The sequence below is a fragment of the Rattus norvegicus genome, chromosome 15 (assembly GCF_021556685.1).
Source record: "Rattus norvegicus strain SHRSP/BbbUtx chromosome 15, alternate assembly SHRSP_T2T, whole genome shotgun sequence".
NCBI classification, from domain to species: Eukaryota; Metazoa; Chordata; class Mammalia; order Rodentia; family Muridae; genus Rattus; species Rattus norvegicus.
The window spans coordinates 105,341,000-105,360,834 of record NC_141548.1 but is presented as its reverse complement, the minus strand read 5'-3'; the positions used below and the strand labels follow the sequence as shown (position 1 = coordinate 105,360,834).

Here is a 19,835-nt window from a genome sequence, read left to right as displayed (position 1 = left end):
GAAATAATCTTTAAAATAATAAGCAACAGTGGCTCCAAGGAGTCACTTGCATAGCCTGGTAACACCCACATCATCATAATGGAGTAATGGTTTGTTTTTAACCACAAGTATCTGTGGCAAGTTCCACAGATTCACTTTTACTTTGATCTGTGACAATGCAGGAAGCACTAAATTCCAGGGTGATGGTAATAAAGTTGGTTACATGCCTGCTCTGCTCACTCATATTCATGAACTTCTGCTGGGTGTTATCAGTATGGACCCTCCCTCTGGAATCATAAGCCAAGATAAACTTTCTTTGATAAGTCATTTTTGGCTACGGCATTTTATCATAGAACCAGAAAGTAACTAACAGACTGGTGTTACAGATCCTCACCTAAGCGTCCAACACAGTGCCTCCTTCCTGTAAAGTCTTCATGGAGACTCATCTCCACTTCCTATAAAGTCTTCATGGAGACTCATCTCCAGGGGATTTTTTACCTTCTTCCTCATGTTAGAAGCTGTCTCTGAGGTTTGAATTCCACTACACTGAATGACTGTCTGACTAAGAAATACAGACTTCTTTCTCCAGGAGACTAAACAGAGCAAGTTAGAAACAGGAAAGGAAGAGTGAGCAGAACCGACCACCTGAAGAGCAAGTCTCTTCTGAGTAAAGAGAGACTATGAAGGCAACAGTAATGATAAAGTAGCAATTATGTAAATTTAATCCCCCTTTCCATAGATGACAAAATTTCTTGCATAGCCAAGTATATAATTTCTTTGTTATTCTTGCTCTCTCTGTCCTTCCCTCCTTCTCTCTTTCTCTCTTTCTCTTGAAGTAGACATTTCTGGTTTTTTGAAGACTTAGTTATGTCATGTGATGTTTTTCTGAAAACTGTTTTATAAGAGGTTGTTTTTGCTGAAGCAGGTATGTGATGTGGGAGGATAGTTTGCTAAGAACAGACACGTGGTGGTATTTTTCTGGCAGCTCAGAAAAAGAACATGTGATGTTTTGCTAGAGCAGATGCTAGAGAAAACATGATGTTTAAAAGGACATAAATATAGCCCAACAGACAGGAGACAATGCTGGATGGTATTGGTACGCCTTGCCATTCTTCACTGGTCTTCGCTGGGCTTTATCGCTAGTCGTCGCTGACAGCACATTTGATATGCCTTACCACTCTTTGTTGGTCACTGTTTGTCATGACTTCATAGAGAAAAACATACCAAAAATCTTCTGGTGGTGTTCCAGTGGCTTCTTGCCACTTCTAGGGATTCATGCCAATTGGCAGAACCTGGCAGTTTCTTCTAGAAAGACCTGCCGTTACTAATTCGTAAATGGTGTTTAGGAGACCTGCAGTTACTGCTTACTGATCTGTAAATGGTGTTTGCAAGATTTGCTATAATCAGTTCATAAATGGTGTTTCCCAGACTCAGGTTACTGATTCTTAAATAGTGTCTATGAGCAGACTGAGCTGCCATTACTAAACTAGTATAAACTGAATGTATAAACTAAACTAGTAATACCCTGGCAATACGGATTAGATTTGCTCCAAAAAACTATTTCTAAATAGGTCCACATCCTCCTTTACTCTATTAACCTTTCCTTTCAACTCCTCCGGTGGGTGGTGGGCTGGAAAGGATATTAAAACTTTAAAACCGCTTATTAAAAATAAATTTTAAAAATCTAAACCTACGTGTTCGTGTTTTCTCTCTCTCTCTCTCTCTCTCTCTCTCTCTCTCTCTCTCTCTCTCTTTCTCTCTCTCATACACACACACACACACACACACACATGGGTGAACACACACATACACACGTGAAAACACACACACGCACGCGCACACACACGTCTACCTCTGCTGTTGCTCTCCATTTTTTTTTAAACAGTGCCCTTCATAAAGCCTGGAGTTTGCTGATTTGTATAGACTGGCAGGACCCACAAACACCAAAGATTCTCCTGCCTCTGTCTCTACAACTCCAGGCCTGAGATACTAGATCTGTTTTGTTGCTGTAACTATTTTGGCTTTTCTGAGATTTGGTTTTGCTTTGCTCTGCTCTGCTCTGCTTTACCATAGGTGCTGGGATCTCAACGCAGAGCCTCGAGCTTGCACGAGGAAGCACATCGTGGCTGAACCAGACTCTGGCCTCTCCTTGGTTTCAGATTTGGCTGCATTAGGCAGTCTCTTTTCTCACTACCATGTCACAATACTTTAGATTTCTGAAAAGTTATTTACCTCTATAAGAATGACAAGAAGATAGTTGCCCAAGAACAGCAATGGTCCTGGTAAAGAAGTCTGGGAGCCCAACAGGAAGGGTTCAAAGGCAAAGCTCAGGACAGGCTCAACAACCCACCCTGCCTGACAGACAATGAGTGCTGTTTATGAAAAGGGAGTTCTGCACCAGAGCTTATTGCCCCAGCTGTGATCTCTGAGCCGCTGGAGACCTGTGGTCCTCCAGGAACTCCTTAGCAAACGACTTATCAAACACTTCCAAGCACATGGCTCAATAAGCTAGGGGTGGGGAAACTGCAGCTGCTGGGGAGGATGCATGAAGAGATTCCACCACCGTGCATTTGGAAGTCAACACTTCATTAAAGCACACATTACTTTGACTTCTGAAATTATTTCAAAACAAAACAAAACAATGGTAAGTTTTCTTAATAATAGAATGTATTACATATGAAAAGACATACAGCGATTTCAAACTCAGAAGGAAAACGATATCCTACACACTAAAACTTATCAAAGTAATTATCCACTGGGAGTAAATAAACTTGCTTCAAATCCTTAGACACCACTCTGTAAATTATAAGACCAGATGTTAGTAATTCTGCATAGAAAGCAGAACAATTCTAATTTCTTAAAAATACAGTATAAAAAAACCTCTTTACCAATGTAAAATTAAATTTTGTTTTTAAATAATCTTTCTGTGGCAGGGTAATTATCTTCAAAATATACAGAAGGAATATTTCTGCATAGTATCAATTTCTCTCCCATCCAAAAAGTAAAGATTAGATGGTCACTGTAATTACTCCATTATGCACTGAGTATCTGTTTACCTGTCAGTTTAATAAAACTCTGGAAACTGCAATTTTCATCAAAAGTGTATGTCAGGCAGCCTCTCACCTGGTCTCTTCGTCATCCCAAGCGATGCGCATGCCTTTCCCACCACCGCCTGCTGAGGCCTTGATCATCACAGGGTAGCCTAACAGCAGGGAAGAATGAGACAGACGCTCAGACTTTGATCATGTGGATGTATGAACATGACAACTGACCACATGTTCTGTAACACAGATGACAATAATTTATTTAAAACTTCCTTTCTTTAGAGTTACAGAAACACAACCAATGTAATGACCTTATATATCTAAATGAATAAACGTTTTAAAATAGAGCATTTGTATCAATAAATATACTTCCAAAGTAATAAAATAAACGCTTAAAAGAATATCTGACAGACAATTCCAAAATCAGAAACATATAAACCAGCCAATGATTTTGAAAAGGAGCTTACATAGCATGCACATGCATGCACACGTGCACACACATTTGTGATTCTGAAAACTGCCACTGCATTCACTACACATCAATTTCTCTTTCATTTGCGGGAACTCTGGGTATTTTCACATGAAAGATGACGAGATGCTTGCAGTGTTTATCAGCAAGACTGGGGGAAGCAAGTATGGTTATTTCCCAAAGAGCAGAGTCCTCTCACACATCAGAGAAGCCACTGGCCTTCTGTACACTCAATAGCCTGTTGAGAAGGTACCAAGTCAGTACCCAGAAAAGGGCCATTTTCAATTACAGTATCATGAGAAGAGATAAAGCCACCATTTTATCATTCTACGATCCCTCCCATCATGTGTGCCAGAAAAGTCAGCCTCAGCGAGGCATAGTGGTACATGCCTTGATCCCAGCACTCAGGAGGAAGAGGGAGGGAGTCTGTGAATTCAAGTTCAGCCTGGTCACCCTAGTCAGTTCCAGAACAGGCAGAGCTACATAATCAAATCTATCTCAGAATAAAAATAAAGATAAACCAAAAAAGGAAAAGGAAAGTAAGTCTCCTTCCTTAAAGGCTCTCTGGACACTCAGTGGAAATAGTATTACAAGTAATTGCATCTGTTATTGTCTTTGCTTCAGAAAGAAGCTCTCAGTAAGCCCTACCGTGTCCTTCCCAGTCTGTGATTCTACAACAGCATTCAACTCTAGGAAAAAGGAAAAAAGTGACCAAATGTCACAGACCTTTGACCCTAACATACAGATCGTAACCGCCATTGGTTTAGTTAAAAACTATACTGGCTTCCTCAGTATTTCATAATTAAGTCTATTACAATATGTTTGCTATGCTTATATACAGCAGCACTTTGAAATAAACACAAGTGTGGTAAGAAGAAAACTAAATGCATTCTTATTCTGGGGGACTTCTAATCCAAAAAGAAAAAGCAAAGGATCTAATTAATTCCATCCTTGGAATTCAAAAGAGCAAAAGACCAAAGAAAGGTGGAAACAAGGGGAATTAGAGCCAATGTGACAGAAAGGGTCAGTCCAGTGGAAGGGGGGGTGCATTTTAGGTGTGAGAGCAATTCAGTGGAAGTAGAGACACAGCATGGAAAGGATTGGAGAGGATTTTGCATGTTTGCATGCCAGACCCCACCTAGGATCATGTGCAGTGTTCATTCTTGCAGTAAGCAAGCACCAAGGCCAACATTAGTCTCATTCAGTGCTGCAGCCACCATGAGTGTGCATGCTGAAATCAGTAAAATGTGTCTGTGTATGTGTATGCATATGTGTGTATGCATGTGTCTACTTTGAAGAAGAAATGTGATGTAAAACTGCCATGTCTGCAAACACCCACCTACAACTTGCAGTCTTTGTATAGACAAACGACCTAGCACCACCCCTCCACAGAAGATCATGCTTGCCAGTCCCACCCGTATTTATTCATGCATTCCAGAGGGAAGCTGGGGGAGGGGGCTTCCCCTCCCATCCCTCCTCCATTTTAGGTTCCTAAGACTAGGAAATCTTCAGTCTTCTCAGCCATATGTACGCTATGAATCCTCAACTATGCAGCCATTGATGAAGAACGTATCCTTATCCAAAATACCTCTCTTGTTAGATCTATGCATACTTGCAACCTAGAACGTCAAGAGTCCGATAAGAATGTAAAAAGCTGAATATGAAAAGCCGGGGAGAGAACAGGAGAGCTGTCTCAGCATCTAAGAGAGTGTGTTTCTCTTGCAAAGGACCTGGGCTTCATTCCTGATGCCACATTAGAATACTCACAAGCATCTGTAACTCCAGTTCAGGGAATCTGATGCCCTCTTCTAGACTCAGAGGGCTCTTGCACACATTGGCACACATAAACTCACACAAGCACATACATAAATAAAGTGTCCTGTCACTCTAAGTACATTAAGTTATGCAGTACCTGTAACTAGAAGTGGAAAGAAAACTAAAGATTTAGTAAAAGTCAGTGTTAGTTGAAAAAATTAGGAATTACCAACAAGAATGATGGTCACTGCCAACTCTGTTACCTACTCAACATACACAACCTCCACAATCTCTTATTTTCTAGTCCTCTAAAGCATTCGCTCCTGGGTTTAGCTTTTGTCTGTAATGCATGTGTTTAAATTTATATTTTCACTTGAAACAGAACTACCTTCCTGATCACAACAAATAAAAGCATCTAAGGCTTTAAAAGGAGTCAATCTGCCTTCTGATACTAAGAGGTCACTTGTAATTTTACATTATTGAAATACACAGACATAAGCAATTCACAAACACAATGACACTCTTTAATGTTTGTTTGTTTGTTTCCTGAGACACGCTGGCTTAGAATTCCCTATACAACTCAGGCCACCTCAGGCTGTCCATCATCCTGGGTCTGGAATCCCACATGGGACACTGTGTCCAGTAAAAAGACAGCTTAGACTCAGGCCTCCATGCTGCTCTAGTTTCTCATCACCTTTTTGGCTGTCTCATTGGATCATCTGGGGCTGACCGTGTGCTCCACAGCCACATGGGAGCTCCCTAACATACCAAGTGCAGCACAGTGTCTGGTCCTTATATCCCTTCATTATGGATAAATGAACACTTACGAAACCAAACTACATAGTTTCTACTCGTGAGCCATATGCACTCAAGTACACATGTGCTCTTGTGATATGATAACAACTGGGGTATGTCCCTCAGAGGGGCCAGTTTTACTCTTTGCTTGAAATGGCTTCTCTAAAGAACTCACATTTTAAATTAACTTAAAAGCTAAGAGTGGGGCCTAGGCAAATACACTGAAGAAGAACGAACCCTGACAGAATTCTGTACGAAGAAGTCATCTACCAATGCTTTCCATGATTACTTCAGCTGCTCTCCAGTGCATGAACTGTAGCAACTGGAACTTTGCTTGTAAGGACTCTGTAGAAGCCCAAGCGGCATACAGCTCTGATTCGGGTGTGACCAGTCACAAAAGACAAAGACAAAGGCTTCAGTTTGTTCTACAACTCAAGACACCATGTTTTGGATACAGAAGATAAGAAAGATCCTGGAAGCTTAAAAGCTTCCCCATTTAGTTGTGGGTGCTAACCACACCTTAACTGATCATACAATATTTACCTGCATAAGACATGATAAATAACCAGACTCTCCCAGCAAATGCCGCCCAACGCTGGAGGAGCAGGGAGGAGAGTAATAATCAGGTAATTTAAAAGCTGATAAAAATACCTAAAGGATAAGGTATTCATAATTCATTTTAAAATTACATAGATTTTAGATTTAGTTTCTTGAACTACATTTTGATAGAATATATCAACTAATGGAGAAGGGAAAGTAAAAAGACAAAAGCAAATATTTCTTGGGAAATGTCCAGTTCCAAATTTACTAGTGCTAATCAGTAATCTTGCCCAGAAAAGTAAGGCTGATGGGCAGGAAAGTTATCTTTTTAAAACAGTTGGGAAACCTACAAAGGTCTTTGTTTCCTAAAGAAAGGTTCAAAGAGAAAATAAAATAAAAGATACTGCAGGAGAAGAGCTCTCTAGATGGACAGAAAAGAGCCTGACAATGGACAACCAGCTCAGACAAGAAAACAAAAGCCTTAAGAGAAAGATCAGACAGGAAGGAGACCCCCTGGGGAGTCTTGCGTTAGAATTACAGAGAAATCAGTGTCACACACTGCACTTTACAGATTGTTTTTTGCTTGTTTAATGTAAAATAGTAATCTGCCCTTTTTTTTTTTAAGGAAAGAGTCGGTTTATTTTTGTTTGGGGGAGGGGAGATCCTGTCCTTTGTGACATTTTTAAAGATTGTGACTTGGTCGTTGTAATACTTGGTCTTGACTGCCAACTTGACAGGATTTAGAAGCAGCATAGAAATATACCTCTGGGAAGAACTGGGAGGGAGAATACCTGATCTCAAAGTGGGGAGCATATACCAATGAGAACCTAGAGATCCTGGAAGAAAGCAGTGGAGGCTGCCTGCCTTTACTTCCTCATCCTGCATGAGTGTGACTGCTGATGTCCTCCACTGCCAACAGGTTCCAGCTTGAATGTCCAGGATAGAATTAAACCAGGCACTCTCCAGGGAGCACCAGGCCTTCACTCAGTGTCCTCTGCTTCTCCAGCATCAACCAGATAGCATTGCTAGACTACCCAGGCCCTACTGTATACAGCACTACAATGAATCCACTTTGATAACCATGACTTGAACTCTAGGTAAGAAGGCAGTCTAAAGGCTGCCTCAAGGTAAGCCAATGGAGGCCAGAGTCAGAATAAGAAAAGTGGGATTTATCTCAAGAGGACAATGGAGAAAGCTTATTTGAATTTCCATGAAGGAAATGAAGAGATACCAGGCAAAGAGCAGTAAGAAGTTGTACAATGCTAAGAAGAAAAACAAGACTTGTATCAGTTGTGCAGCTCATGAACAGACATGGGAAACACTACTTCAGAAAAAGTAAACTAAGAATTGAGACTTCAATAGTTCAGGGGGAGTAGAAGGAGAGGAAACTGCAGTCAGAATATAATATGTGAAAAAAGAAGAATTTTAAAAGCAAAAAAAAAGAGTGGTCTGTTCTACAAGTGTGATGCACATCCCTGTAATCTCAGCATCAGGGAACCGAAGCAAACATCACCCACCATGTACAGCATTTAGAGGCCAGCCTGGTCCACACTCAGAGATACACAGATAGACTTTGTCTTGGAAGGCAAGAACAAAACGGAAAAGAACAGGCTGTTCAAAGAGATCTCTCCCCAAACCTGAACAGTGAGCCAAAGAGCTAACATGCAAAGGACAGCACAGAAATGAAGGAAGCATGAGAGAACAAGACACATGACAGGCCAAACTACTGAACTCAAAGACACTGGATCGGGCACAACGACAGATGGCGGTCTCAAAAGTTATCTTGTAAAACTGGTCAGTGATGCAACAGAGGATTAAAAACAAGCAAATGAACTAAATAAGGATCTAGAAAGACAGCAACACAGAGGGAAGAGTCAGCAAAAACGGATAATGAAATCAACAGTTGTGTAGTTTGAATGAAATGGCCCATAGGCTCACAGGAAGGCATGTGACTTGAAAGAATTAGGAGGTGTGGCCTTGTATTAGAGTAGGTTTGACCTTCTTGGAGGAAATGTATTACTAAGTAGGCTGTGAGGTTTCAGAAGTCCAGCCAGGTCCAGTGGCTCTCTCTTCCTGATGCCTGAAAATACAGATGTAGAATTGCCAGCTACCTCTATACCATGTCTGCCTGTATGCTGTCAAGCTTCCCACCATGAACTGCCACAAGTGGACTATACCTCTGAAACTATAAGACAGCCAATTAAATGTTTTCCTTTAGCCAGGCAGTGGTAGCACATGCCTTTAATCCCCATACTTGGAAGACAGAGGTAGATGGATTTCTGTGAGTTCGAGGCCAACGTGGTCTACAGAGCAAGGTCCAGGACAGCCAGGGCTAAAAAGTTTCCCTTTATAAGAGTTTCCATGGTCAAGGTATATCTTCACAGCAATAAAAAGTTAACTAAGAAAGAAGTTTGTTGTTGATGTTGTTCTTGTTCTTGTTGTTGTTTTGTTTTTAACTCAGTAACATTGAAGAAAAAAATCAGCAGGGAAACTAAATTTTTTTTCAAAAACAAAAGCATGAGAAATGTTGGAAATTTTAATTGAACAAATTTTAAAAGGGGGACAGTGTACACTATTATCAACAAACTAATCTAAGCAGAAGAAAAATACTAGGAATAGAAGGTGAAACTTACAGTGCTATATTCAAACATCAATAAGTAAGATAAAATAAGTGAGCACATCCATCCTGGTCCAAGAACGACGAGGTAGCATAAGAACAAACCTAAACATTCACAGGATAAAGAGGGGGCCACGATAAACACTAAAAGCATGAGACAACAGCAGGAAAAAAAAATGGCATTCAGCTGGTCATGGCGGAAGAAACCTTTAACTCAGTACTAGTAGGCAGAAGTAGGCAAATCTCTGTGAGCTCAAGGCTAGCCTGGTCTATATGGTGAATTACAGGCCAGCCAGAGCTACAGAGGGAGACACTACTGACATTCAAATGCAATAGCCATTTCCTTCTCCAAATGGACACAAGGAAAGAACCTTTCTACAATGTATCATATATAGATGCCAAAATATAAAGGAGTAAAACAATACTAAAAGTTTCAAAGGGCAAATGTCAGTTCACCTACAAAAGCAAAAACACAAAATATCATTAGCTCTCTCAGCAGTAACATTCGATGTCATAAAAATATGAGACTATAAATATTAGGTCTTGAAGATAAATAACTGCCAACCAAGATGGCTATTATCCAGCCATGCTATGTTTAAACCTGGTGGAGAATCAGGACTTTTCAAGACCAGCATAAGCTGAGCCAATTCAAGACCATTAGGCCAATGTTACTGAAGATGCTTAAAATACTATACAAAGTTCTCAGCCACAAGCGCACAGGGCAGAATAAGCTTCTTGAAAGGAAAAGCTAAGCAAAGGAAAGCTATAAAGAATTCATTACCAACCCAGGAAGCAAGCAAAGCCCTTATACACTGTGAAGAGAAAGTAAAGAACAAACAACAATCCACTCAATCAACAAAATCACAGGAATTAGTTGATTCCTCTCAGTAAAACTTTAAATATAAATGGCCTCACCTCACCATTAAGAAGACGCAGACTAGGGGCTGGAGAGATGGCTCAGTGGTTAAGAGAACTGACTACTCTTCCAGAGGTCCTGAGTTCAAATCCCAGCAACCACATGGTGGCTTGCAACCATCTGTAATGAGATCTGATGCCCTCTTCTGGTGTGTCTGAAGACAGCTACAGTGCACTTATATACAATAAATAAATCTTTAAAAAAAAAAAAAAAAAAAGAAGACGCAGACTAGACAACTAGATAACTAGATCCAGCTTTCTGTTGTTTCCAAGAAACATACTTTATTGCTAAAGGCTCCCCCAAAGACTATGAGTCAACAAATAGAAAGAACTCTATCGTTGATGTGCAGAAACCAAAACAAGGTGACACAGCTACTCTTGATACCTGATAAAGTAGACTTCCAACCAGAACTAGCTAGACGTAAATAAAGAGGGCCACTACACACCGACAAAGGAGGCAGTGCATCAAGATCTGCAACGCAAATGCATAGGCACCAAAGATGGGCTCCTAACGTCCCGAGAAAGCACTGCCAAACACCAACACTGGACAGGTACTTGTACAATAGGATTTGCTGAGTGAGGTGACCTCACTGTCACCTCTAGGTCATCAAAATAAAAAGTCAACAAAGAAAACTCAGATTTAAACCACATCATAGATCAAATGAACTAAACAGATGAATACAGACTACTTCATTCAATATACATTATTCTCAGCAGCCCATAGAATCTTGTCTAAATAGGCTATATTGTCAGCAACAAATCAATCTTAACAAATACAAATGAATCATCTTTTCCATCTTATAAGATCAGTGTGATAACACTAGAAACTAGTAGTGAAAAAATCTACAGAAATGACGAAAGCACATGAAGAGAGAGCAATTAAACCTTGAATCACTGAAGAAATCTGGAAGAAATGTTCAAAATTCTAAGAAGTAAATGAAAACACAACTTAGCAGAATCTTTCAAATACAGCTAAGGAAGTCCCAAAAATCTCCTCTTGAGTTTGCAGGTGAGAGTTTGGATTAAATTTTTAGAAAAAATATCAAATAGCCTAATGACATATCTCAAGGAACTAGAAAAACAAGAATCCAAAACCCAAAGCAAAAGTCAACAAGCAATAAAGATCAGGGTGAGATTAATAGAATGGAGACTAAAGAATACATAGAATAAATCAAAGAGAGTTGGTATTTAAAAAATAAATAAGATTAACAAATTCATAGCCAAATGAACAAAAAAAAGGAAAACACAAATTAATTAGAAATGAACACACAGGAAATCCTGTCTCTCCTCCCTCTCCTCCTTTCCCTCCCTCTCTCCACTCCCTCCTCTCTTTTCCCCAACAAGAACTTATATTCCAAAAGCCTGGGAAGTGTAAAAGAAGTAAGTTGCAAACACATATGACCAATAAAAATAACTTTAAAAGATTTGTAACAATCCAGGGAATTAAAATGATGGTTAAAAAAAAGGAGCCTCCCACTAGAATCTAGATGGATTCACTGACAAATCTGTCAAACCTTTAGCTTACCCTGATACCGAACCTGGACCAGGAAAAACCGCATGCACAGACACATACACCAGAAAGAAAGAAAAGAAAACTAAAGGACCATTTTTCAACGAACATACAGGCAAATTTCTCAATAAAATTCTTGCAAACCAAATTCAAGAACAGGTTAAGACTATATACCAGGACCAGATTGGATTCAGTCCAAGAATGTGAGGGTGGTTCAGCATACACAAATCAATATTGTCACAATCCAATGATGCATTAGCCACATTTCTACTACAACTGTGTCCTTAAAAAAGAATGAGTTTCTCCAAATAGAAAAATGAAAATAAAAACATTAGTGAAAAAAGTATATTTTGCCTTTCCTCAGTTTGCCTTAAATGTACAAAAATAAATTATTGTGCATTTATATATTTACATTTTTTTTCTTTTTTTCGGAGCTGGGGACCGAACCCTGGGCCTTGTGCTTGCTAGGCAAGTGCTCTACCACTGAGCTAAATCCCCAACCCTATATTTACATTTTTAATAAAATCATTTTATTAATATAGTTACAAATATATGTGGTGAGTATATTTAATACTATGTAATATTAAATATAATCTTTAATGTATCCATTTGCTAACAATGAGTGTTTGTTAACAATTAAGTATGCTTAGTTTAAGTAAGAGCTAATCAATACTGTGCATATGAAGATATAACCAAAATATATTATAAAGTACAATAAACCAATACAGAACACTACTACTTTGGCAGAGAAAACTGAGTAGACGTCATAGAAAAGTGACTTTGTAATGCATCTGGAAGGCAGCACAGTGAGAAGAGGTTTTCACAGGAGGTTTCTGTGTGATCTGGAGGGATTCTGGGAAATCCTTAATGCCTTGTAAAACTTCTTTACCATGTTTCATTTCACTTCAAATTTTATGGCTTCTCTTCCTTCCAGTCTGCTCAGGACAGCAGCAAGCTTCTATGTAATAGCCACAACTGCAGACATGTACTTCACAAGGAGAGGGAAAGAGAAGAATTAGAAGAAATAGAAGGAAAGGGTGGGGATCATCAAGGACACACCCGTGTATGAAATCTGAATTGTAACTATAAGAAATTTTTCAATAATTAAAAAATAGCATTTCTAAGTAGATGGCACATGGAAAAAGTATTCTAAACTAGAAGCTACAGCTACGTAAAAAACACGACCATGTCCGACAATTACTGTCCAGCTCTGGCAGTACAGACATATGCCCCCAGAAAAGAAACACAAACGTGAGAGTGGAGGAGCACATGACACTTTTGTTTTTACGAAAAAGCACAGAAAAGAGGTCGAAGGCAACAGCCTGTGCACAGAGCGGAGGGCACGGCTCTGTGGCCACCTGTAGGCCTGGCCATATGAGGGCCAGACCATGATTCCCCAGCAACACAGAAGAGGGGGAAAAAAACAGAAATATGAACATAAATCACACAAGAAAAGCAGAAACTGACAAGACAAAACAAAACAAAAATAAATAAAACAGGTTCAAATATATGTTTATAATTCTGCTCACACATGGGAATATATTTTCCCATGGACTCAACATCCATTTAAGTAAACTTGCAATGGCCATCCAAATCATAATATAAATGTGAGATATCTCAATAAGAGTAGGAAAGGGTGTGGAGAAAGAGGAACACTCCTCCATTGTTGGTGGGACTGAAAACTGGTACAACCATTCTGGAAATCAGTCTAGAGGTTCCTCAGAAAATTAAACATTGAACTGCCTGAGGACCCAGCTATACCTCTCTTGGGCATATACCCAAAAGATGCCCCAACATATAACAAAGACACATGCCCCACTATGTTCATAGCAGCCTTATTTATAATAGCCAGAAGCCGAAAAGAACCCAGATGTCCTTCAACAGAGGAATGGATACAGAAAATGTGGTATATCTACACAATGGAATATAACTCAGCTATCAAAAACAATGACTTTATGAAATTCATAGGCAAATGGAATGAACTAGAAAATATCATCCTGAATGAGGTAACCCAATCACAGAAAAACACACATGGTAAGTACTCATTGATAAGTGGATATTAGCCCAAATACTCAAATTACCCAAGATGCAATGCACAGACCACATGAAATTCAAGAAGGATGACCAAAATGCAAATGCTTCACTCCTTCTTTAAAAGGGGAACAAAAATATCCATAGGAGGGGATAAGGAGGCAAAGTTTAGAGCAGAGACCAAAGGAACGCCTATTCAGAGCCTGCTTCACATGTGGCCCATATATATATACAGCCACCAAAACTAGATAAGATTGATGACACTCAGAAGTGCATGCTGACAGGAACTCGATATAGATCTCTCCTGAGAGACATAGCCAGAATATATCAAATACAGAGGTGAATGCTAGCAGCAAACCACTGAACTGAGAACAGGACTCCCAATGGGGGAATTATAGAGAGGACTGAAAGAGCTCAAGGGGCTTGCAACCCCATAAGAACAATATTGCCAACCAACCAGAGCGTCCAGGGACTAAATCACTAATCAAAGTCTATACATGGACTGACCCTGGGCTCCAACTGCATAGGTAGCAGAGAATAGCCTTGTTGGGGAACGAGTGGAAGAGGAAGCCCTTGGTCCTGCCAAGGTTGGACCCCCAATGTAGGGAATTGTTGAGAGGGGCGCGGTAAGGGGGGTTGAATGGGGAGGAGAACACCCTTATAGAAGGAGACGGGGAGGGGTTAGGGGGCTGATGGACAGGAAACTGGGAAAGGGAATAACATTTGAAATGTTAATAAGAAATACCCAATTTAATAAAAATGGGGGGGGGAGAAGTAGGAAAAACCTGATCCATTACCAAAGGGCTCACATGTGTGCACACACAGACTGAAACATCACCAAAGGGCTCACACATGTGCACACACACAGACTTGAATTCTGTGTCACCAAAGAAAGTGTAAGATGTGCAATACGCAGCATGTCATAAGCACATGATCCTAGAGTATACTCTAGCCCTTTCTGCTTTCCAAAATCCCTCCAAATATGACCACAATAATATTACATATTATTTATTACAAAATATCATAGATGACTGGATAGGTGGCAATATCTAAGCTATGACTAAAAACAATTTAAAAGTGTATTAATAAAGTTAAGCCACTTTAGGACAGTTTCAGAAGCCACTGAGTGCTTTGTGTGGAATAAGGGGATGAATGATTTAACCCACAGACAGCAGCCTACTAAGTCTTATTCTGAAATTAGTATTGAAAAGCTTCTAAAGATGTTGGCAACCCTGAGGAAGCAATTAATACAGATGTTCTCAATGGGTAAAATATTATCTTATGTATACTGGTCTTGTATCCAAGGCAGTTTTTTACAACAAATAAACAACAAAGAATACTTAATATAACTAAAATGACCAAAACCAAAATAAATAGCCATACCCAACAGAAGCACTGCCCAAGAAGTCAAATGCCCTTTCCAAAACAGAAGAACATTCGGCATAGGCAGCTGATAGCTCAGGGAGTACACCAGACTGAAGAGCTCTATGCTAGCTTGTCTCATTTGCAAGACTATATCAACAGCCACAATCACTTTGGACTACATAAACTTTGCCAAATCAAATGCTCTCCCCTCCATAGAAAAACATTCTAAGTAACAAACCACACTGTGAAAACAGGACTACTAAAATTAGTATATGGCTTCCTGAAACAATATGGACTAGCAGCACAGACTGATTTAAGGTGCTGCTGTAAACTTGACAGAGGTGTTGTCTGATGCCCTTGCCCAATGAGCCACAGCTTCCCGTCAGATGTGCGCATGCACTGATCTGACTCACAGTTATAGGCTTCAAAGCTTTGCTCTCTTTCCTACTTTCTCCATGCAATAGACACTGCAAACACAATTACGTCCATGAACAAGAGGAATACACTTGAAACTTAATACACAACGGCCTTAAAATTTTCCTCAGTTTCCTTTTCACTTGTTTAGCATATCCAATTCTCACCTCCCACTTTCTGCTGCATCTTTCCCAGCAAGGTTATTCAGCTGATATTTTACACTTTAGGAAAAGGTAAGGACCTGGACAAGCGTGTCAAGAGCACCTTCATCTGCATCCTGTGTGCTGTGCCCTTCGCACCGCCACCGACCACAGTCAAGCGCTCACACACAAGTACAAACTGTGCCCTTCACACTGAGACAGACCACAGTCAAGTGCTCACACACAAGTACAAACTGCGTCCAATCCTCAGGACTCTTTGGACAAGTACTTGTTTTAATTAGCTAGTGAATTCATCTTATAAAAGAACTAAACTGAGATCAAATGACTGCAAATCCTACTTTAATAACAGAATATGGTAATTCAACTGATGAATTCTTCTAGAGACACTAGTAATCAGAACCTGAAAACTATTAAAATATTATTTGCTCTTTGGGAATTATACTTATTACATGTTTGCTCAACCGTATCTGCTGAAAGACACAGAAACACTACCAAAGTTAATTTAAGGACTTACCAATTTCCCTTGCAATTCTGACGGCTTCATCTGCATCCTGTAAAGGCAGGAAATGAGACTCAACATTAATCCCATGAGGCACTGCACAATGTCTTTAGGGCAGTCATATATTGCACTACTGTCTCCTCTGATTCATTTAATGTTCAATTTTACAACCTTCTAACTCTTTTCATTCAGAGAAATGTAAAATTAATACCATAAGTGGAATGTAAACTCTCCTTCGTCGTTATTATATTAAGAAACTCAAAGCAGTTTGAAATGACCTGGCAGGAAACATGACCAGAATTGCCAATGATTCCGTGCAGTTGCCGGAATTTAATGGCAGAATTTAGATGTTTACAATCAATACTGAATCGTAAATCAGATCATTAAAGCTTGTCTGCAGCCCCCTTGTCTATTTACACTCTGTGTTTTCCTAGATTCTGTCAGCAGGGGGAGTTGATTGTCTATTGTTTGGGAGGAGCTCCATCAATTTTCTAGAAATAAGTAAATTTCCAGTATCTGTAGGAATTAGCAAATGTTAAGAAAAAGAAGAAGGAGGAGAAGGGGGGGGAGGAGGAGGAGAGGGGGCAGAAGGAAAGGAAAGGAAAAAAGGAAAAAAGAAAAGAAGAAGGAAGCCTTGTGGTTTCCATTATTTTTTATTTAGCTAATTCTTGAAGTACATATTTGTCTTTACAGTTGTACTAGGTGTATAAATTAAAGTTCAGTGAACCTCAGAAGAGCAAGGTAAAACTCTTCCTGATGTCCGAAGGCCAGGGTTACTGACTCAGGCACATCAGTCCCTACCACTTGTCAGCAGTAACACTTGAAACCTTAAGCTTCCACAAACTGCCCCAGTCAAAGTCATTCACCTGACATGCGCTGTGCAAACTCTTATGCACACATTTTCTGCCTAACGATAAAGAGAATTCTAAACATCCAGCTACTTTCTCAATTCAATTACTTTTTCTAATCAGTAACACAATATGCACCACCAGTCATGTTCTAAAACCACCAGTTGATAAATACGCAGGAATTTTTATACAATTTCAAAACATGCAAGGGAGGCCTGGCATTTTTAAAGCTTTTAAATTACCACATTTAAAATAAAGAGAAATCCCCTTCTCCAAAACTGGGACTGGGAGAAAATAACTGCTTCATTTATGTCCATTTTTTTTAAAAAAAAAAAAAAAGAAAAGAAATTCTCCCTTAAAAGTCTTCAATACCCAACAGCATCCCTGAATGAGGAGACTGGAACGGGAAGTTGTCAGAAAAATCTCATTTCCTTTCATTAGCTCCACAAATAGGTGTTTGTTAAGTTCAAAGCAACCCTGAAAGCGACACCAGTTTTAAGTCTTTCTTTACTCCAAGCAGTCACATCTGCTAATGAGATTTTCCAAATATAATTGTTTTCAAGTCAGAGGTAAAGCTCTATCTTGCCCCCTGCTCCAAATCAAGCTTCACTCCCTTAGTACACCTTGTTGCTTGCACAAACCCTACATCTCCAAATTTTAGTTTGAAAGGATAAAAAAAAAAATCCATGAAAGGGGTCATTCAAGAATGCTGTGGTTTCCACACACTGAGCTGGGAGGCTCTTTGTTCCAGCCGGTGACAGTTATTGGAGAATACTTGCCTTTAATAGCCTCTGTCAGGAAGTGTTAAACCTGCCAAATCGAACAATTAGTGCCTCCTGAACAACATAGAGGAAGAGTGAGGACTGGTGAGGACCGGGTTACAATCAGCTTGAAGGAAACTTTTAACATTTCAGTCCATGTGGAAGGAATGCTTGCCAAAGATGTCTCAAAGAAACTCAACTACAAGGTAGAAAGCCTGGGACCCAGGAAGCCAACAGTGCTCAGGATCCACTTCTCCTATTTGTCACGTGTTTATGTATGCACAGGACACACAACTGTTATGTTTTATATGTAAAAAGAATTGGATTCATGCACAGTAAAACTTCTCAAAATTCTTTATCTTCCATAAACAATGTTAACTTTTGACTAAGGTATAAGTTTTCCTACTATGAAAATCAATTTCTATGACACCAATTTTCAGATAAAATTAAACTGCCTTAAAAAATAATTTTTCACTTGTCATTCATTGAGCCAAAAAATTCATTGAGGATCTACTGTGTTATACATCATAAAACACTATTATTGGTTTTGAAAGTAAACTAAACACATGTGGCACATTTAATTTTATTATGGGATACATAAAGTTACACTGGAAAAGATAAAAACCCTAAACAGCCCCTAAGTCAATGGCACTAACATATGATCCACAGAACCTCCTTACAGGGTTATAGATAGAATAGAAACATGTAATAAAGCTTTGGAAGGTCCATTGATCATTCAGGAAAAAAAAAAAACAAAGGGAAATATGAAACACATCCAACCTCAGCTACCACCCTAGCAGTAGGTCGACCTGACAGATCTCCCTGAAACGTGAGAACAGGAGCAAGCTGGAGCCGCACTTCACACTTCAGTCAAGACCAACACAGCTCTGTGCAAATAGCTGCACTTCTCAAACTCGGAGGCTGTGTGTCTCTTCATTCACAGATGTCAGCTGTAGAAGTTATCCTATGGGTACCTCTCTCACATGTGTCAACAAAAAAACTTACAAAGTTTATTATTTTTTTAAAGATTTTATTTATTCATTTTATATATGGTGAGTACACTGTCACTGTCTTCAGACACAGCAGAAGAGTGCATCGGATCTCATTACAGATGGTTATGAGCCACCATGTGATTGCTGGGATTTGAACTCATTACAGATGGTTGTGAGCCACCATGTGGTTGCTGGGATTTGAATTCATGACAGATGGTTGTGAGCCACCATGTGGTTGCTGGGATTTGAACTCATGACCTCTGGAAGAGCAGTCAGTGCTCTTAACCACTGAGCCATCTCTCCAGCCCAAGTTTATTATTTTTAATTGTGATGTTTTGAAATGGAAAACAATGTAACGGGCCTTCCACAAAGGACTAGCATATGGATGGTTCCCTGACTGCAGTGGCATACTAAGTAGCCACTTAAAAGAATGATGATCCACGTGTTTTAAGATACTAAGCCAATAAATGTTTCCCAGCAACAGTGTATACAACCTGGCTTCTGCCCTTCTAGACTTCTAGCCCATGAAGAAAACAGAAAGTCAGGTGGACAGCGAGTCACCTGAGAAGTGATGTGAACACTTCATGAAGACAGCACCGAGTAAGAGGAAACTTGCTTTAGATTATCTGAAAAGGAAAACTGAAACCTACAGATTAAAAAAGCTCAGTGTTGTGGAAAACAAGAAGAGAAAAGAGAAAAGATTCAACAGAGTACCAGCATACAGTGAAACCATAACTTGAAAGGAACTCACTGTGTTCTAGAAAGAGAGAGAGATACAGAAAACAACTTAGGGTGGAAAACGTGGCCACTCCTGGCTGGGCCTTCCATGATACAGCCCAGAAACTCTCCGATACAGCCCGAAACTCTCCGATACAGCCCGAAACTCTGTGATACAGCCCGAAACTTCTGTGATACAGCCCAGAAACACTCCGATACAGCCCAGAAACTCTCCGATACAGCCCAGAAACTCTCCGATACAGCCCAGAAACTCTCCGATACAGCCCAGAAACTCTCCGATACAGCCCAGAAACTCTCCGATACAGCCCAGAAACTCTCCGATACAGCCCAGAAACTCTGTGATACAGCCCGAAACTTCTGTGATACAGCCCGAAACTTCTGTGATACAGCCTGAAACTTCTG

At 39.8% G+C, this 19,835-nt stretch overlaps 1 protein-coding gene across 5 annotated transcripts in view; it reads right to left on the bottom strand.

The window, feature by feature from the left end:
• Positions 1-19,835, bottom strand: part of Pcca (propionyl-CoA carboxylase subunit alpha) — a 334,592-nt gene that overhangs the window by 224,089 nt on the left and 90,668 nt on the right. For all 5 annotated transcript variants that reach the window (XR_015638170.1, NM_019330.2, XM_087586568.1 and 2 more), the window contains 2 exon segments: positions 16,110-16,146; positions 3,103-3,181 (listed from right to left, as the gene is read on the bottom strand). Coding sequence is in view for 4 of the 5 variants with exons in the window: in NM_019330.2 (NP_062203.2) it covers positions 3,103-3,181; positions 16,110-16,146 (116 nt within the window). In the remaining variant the exon portion in view is untranslated.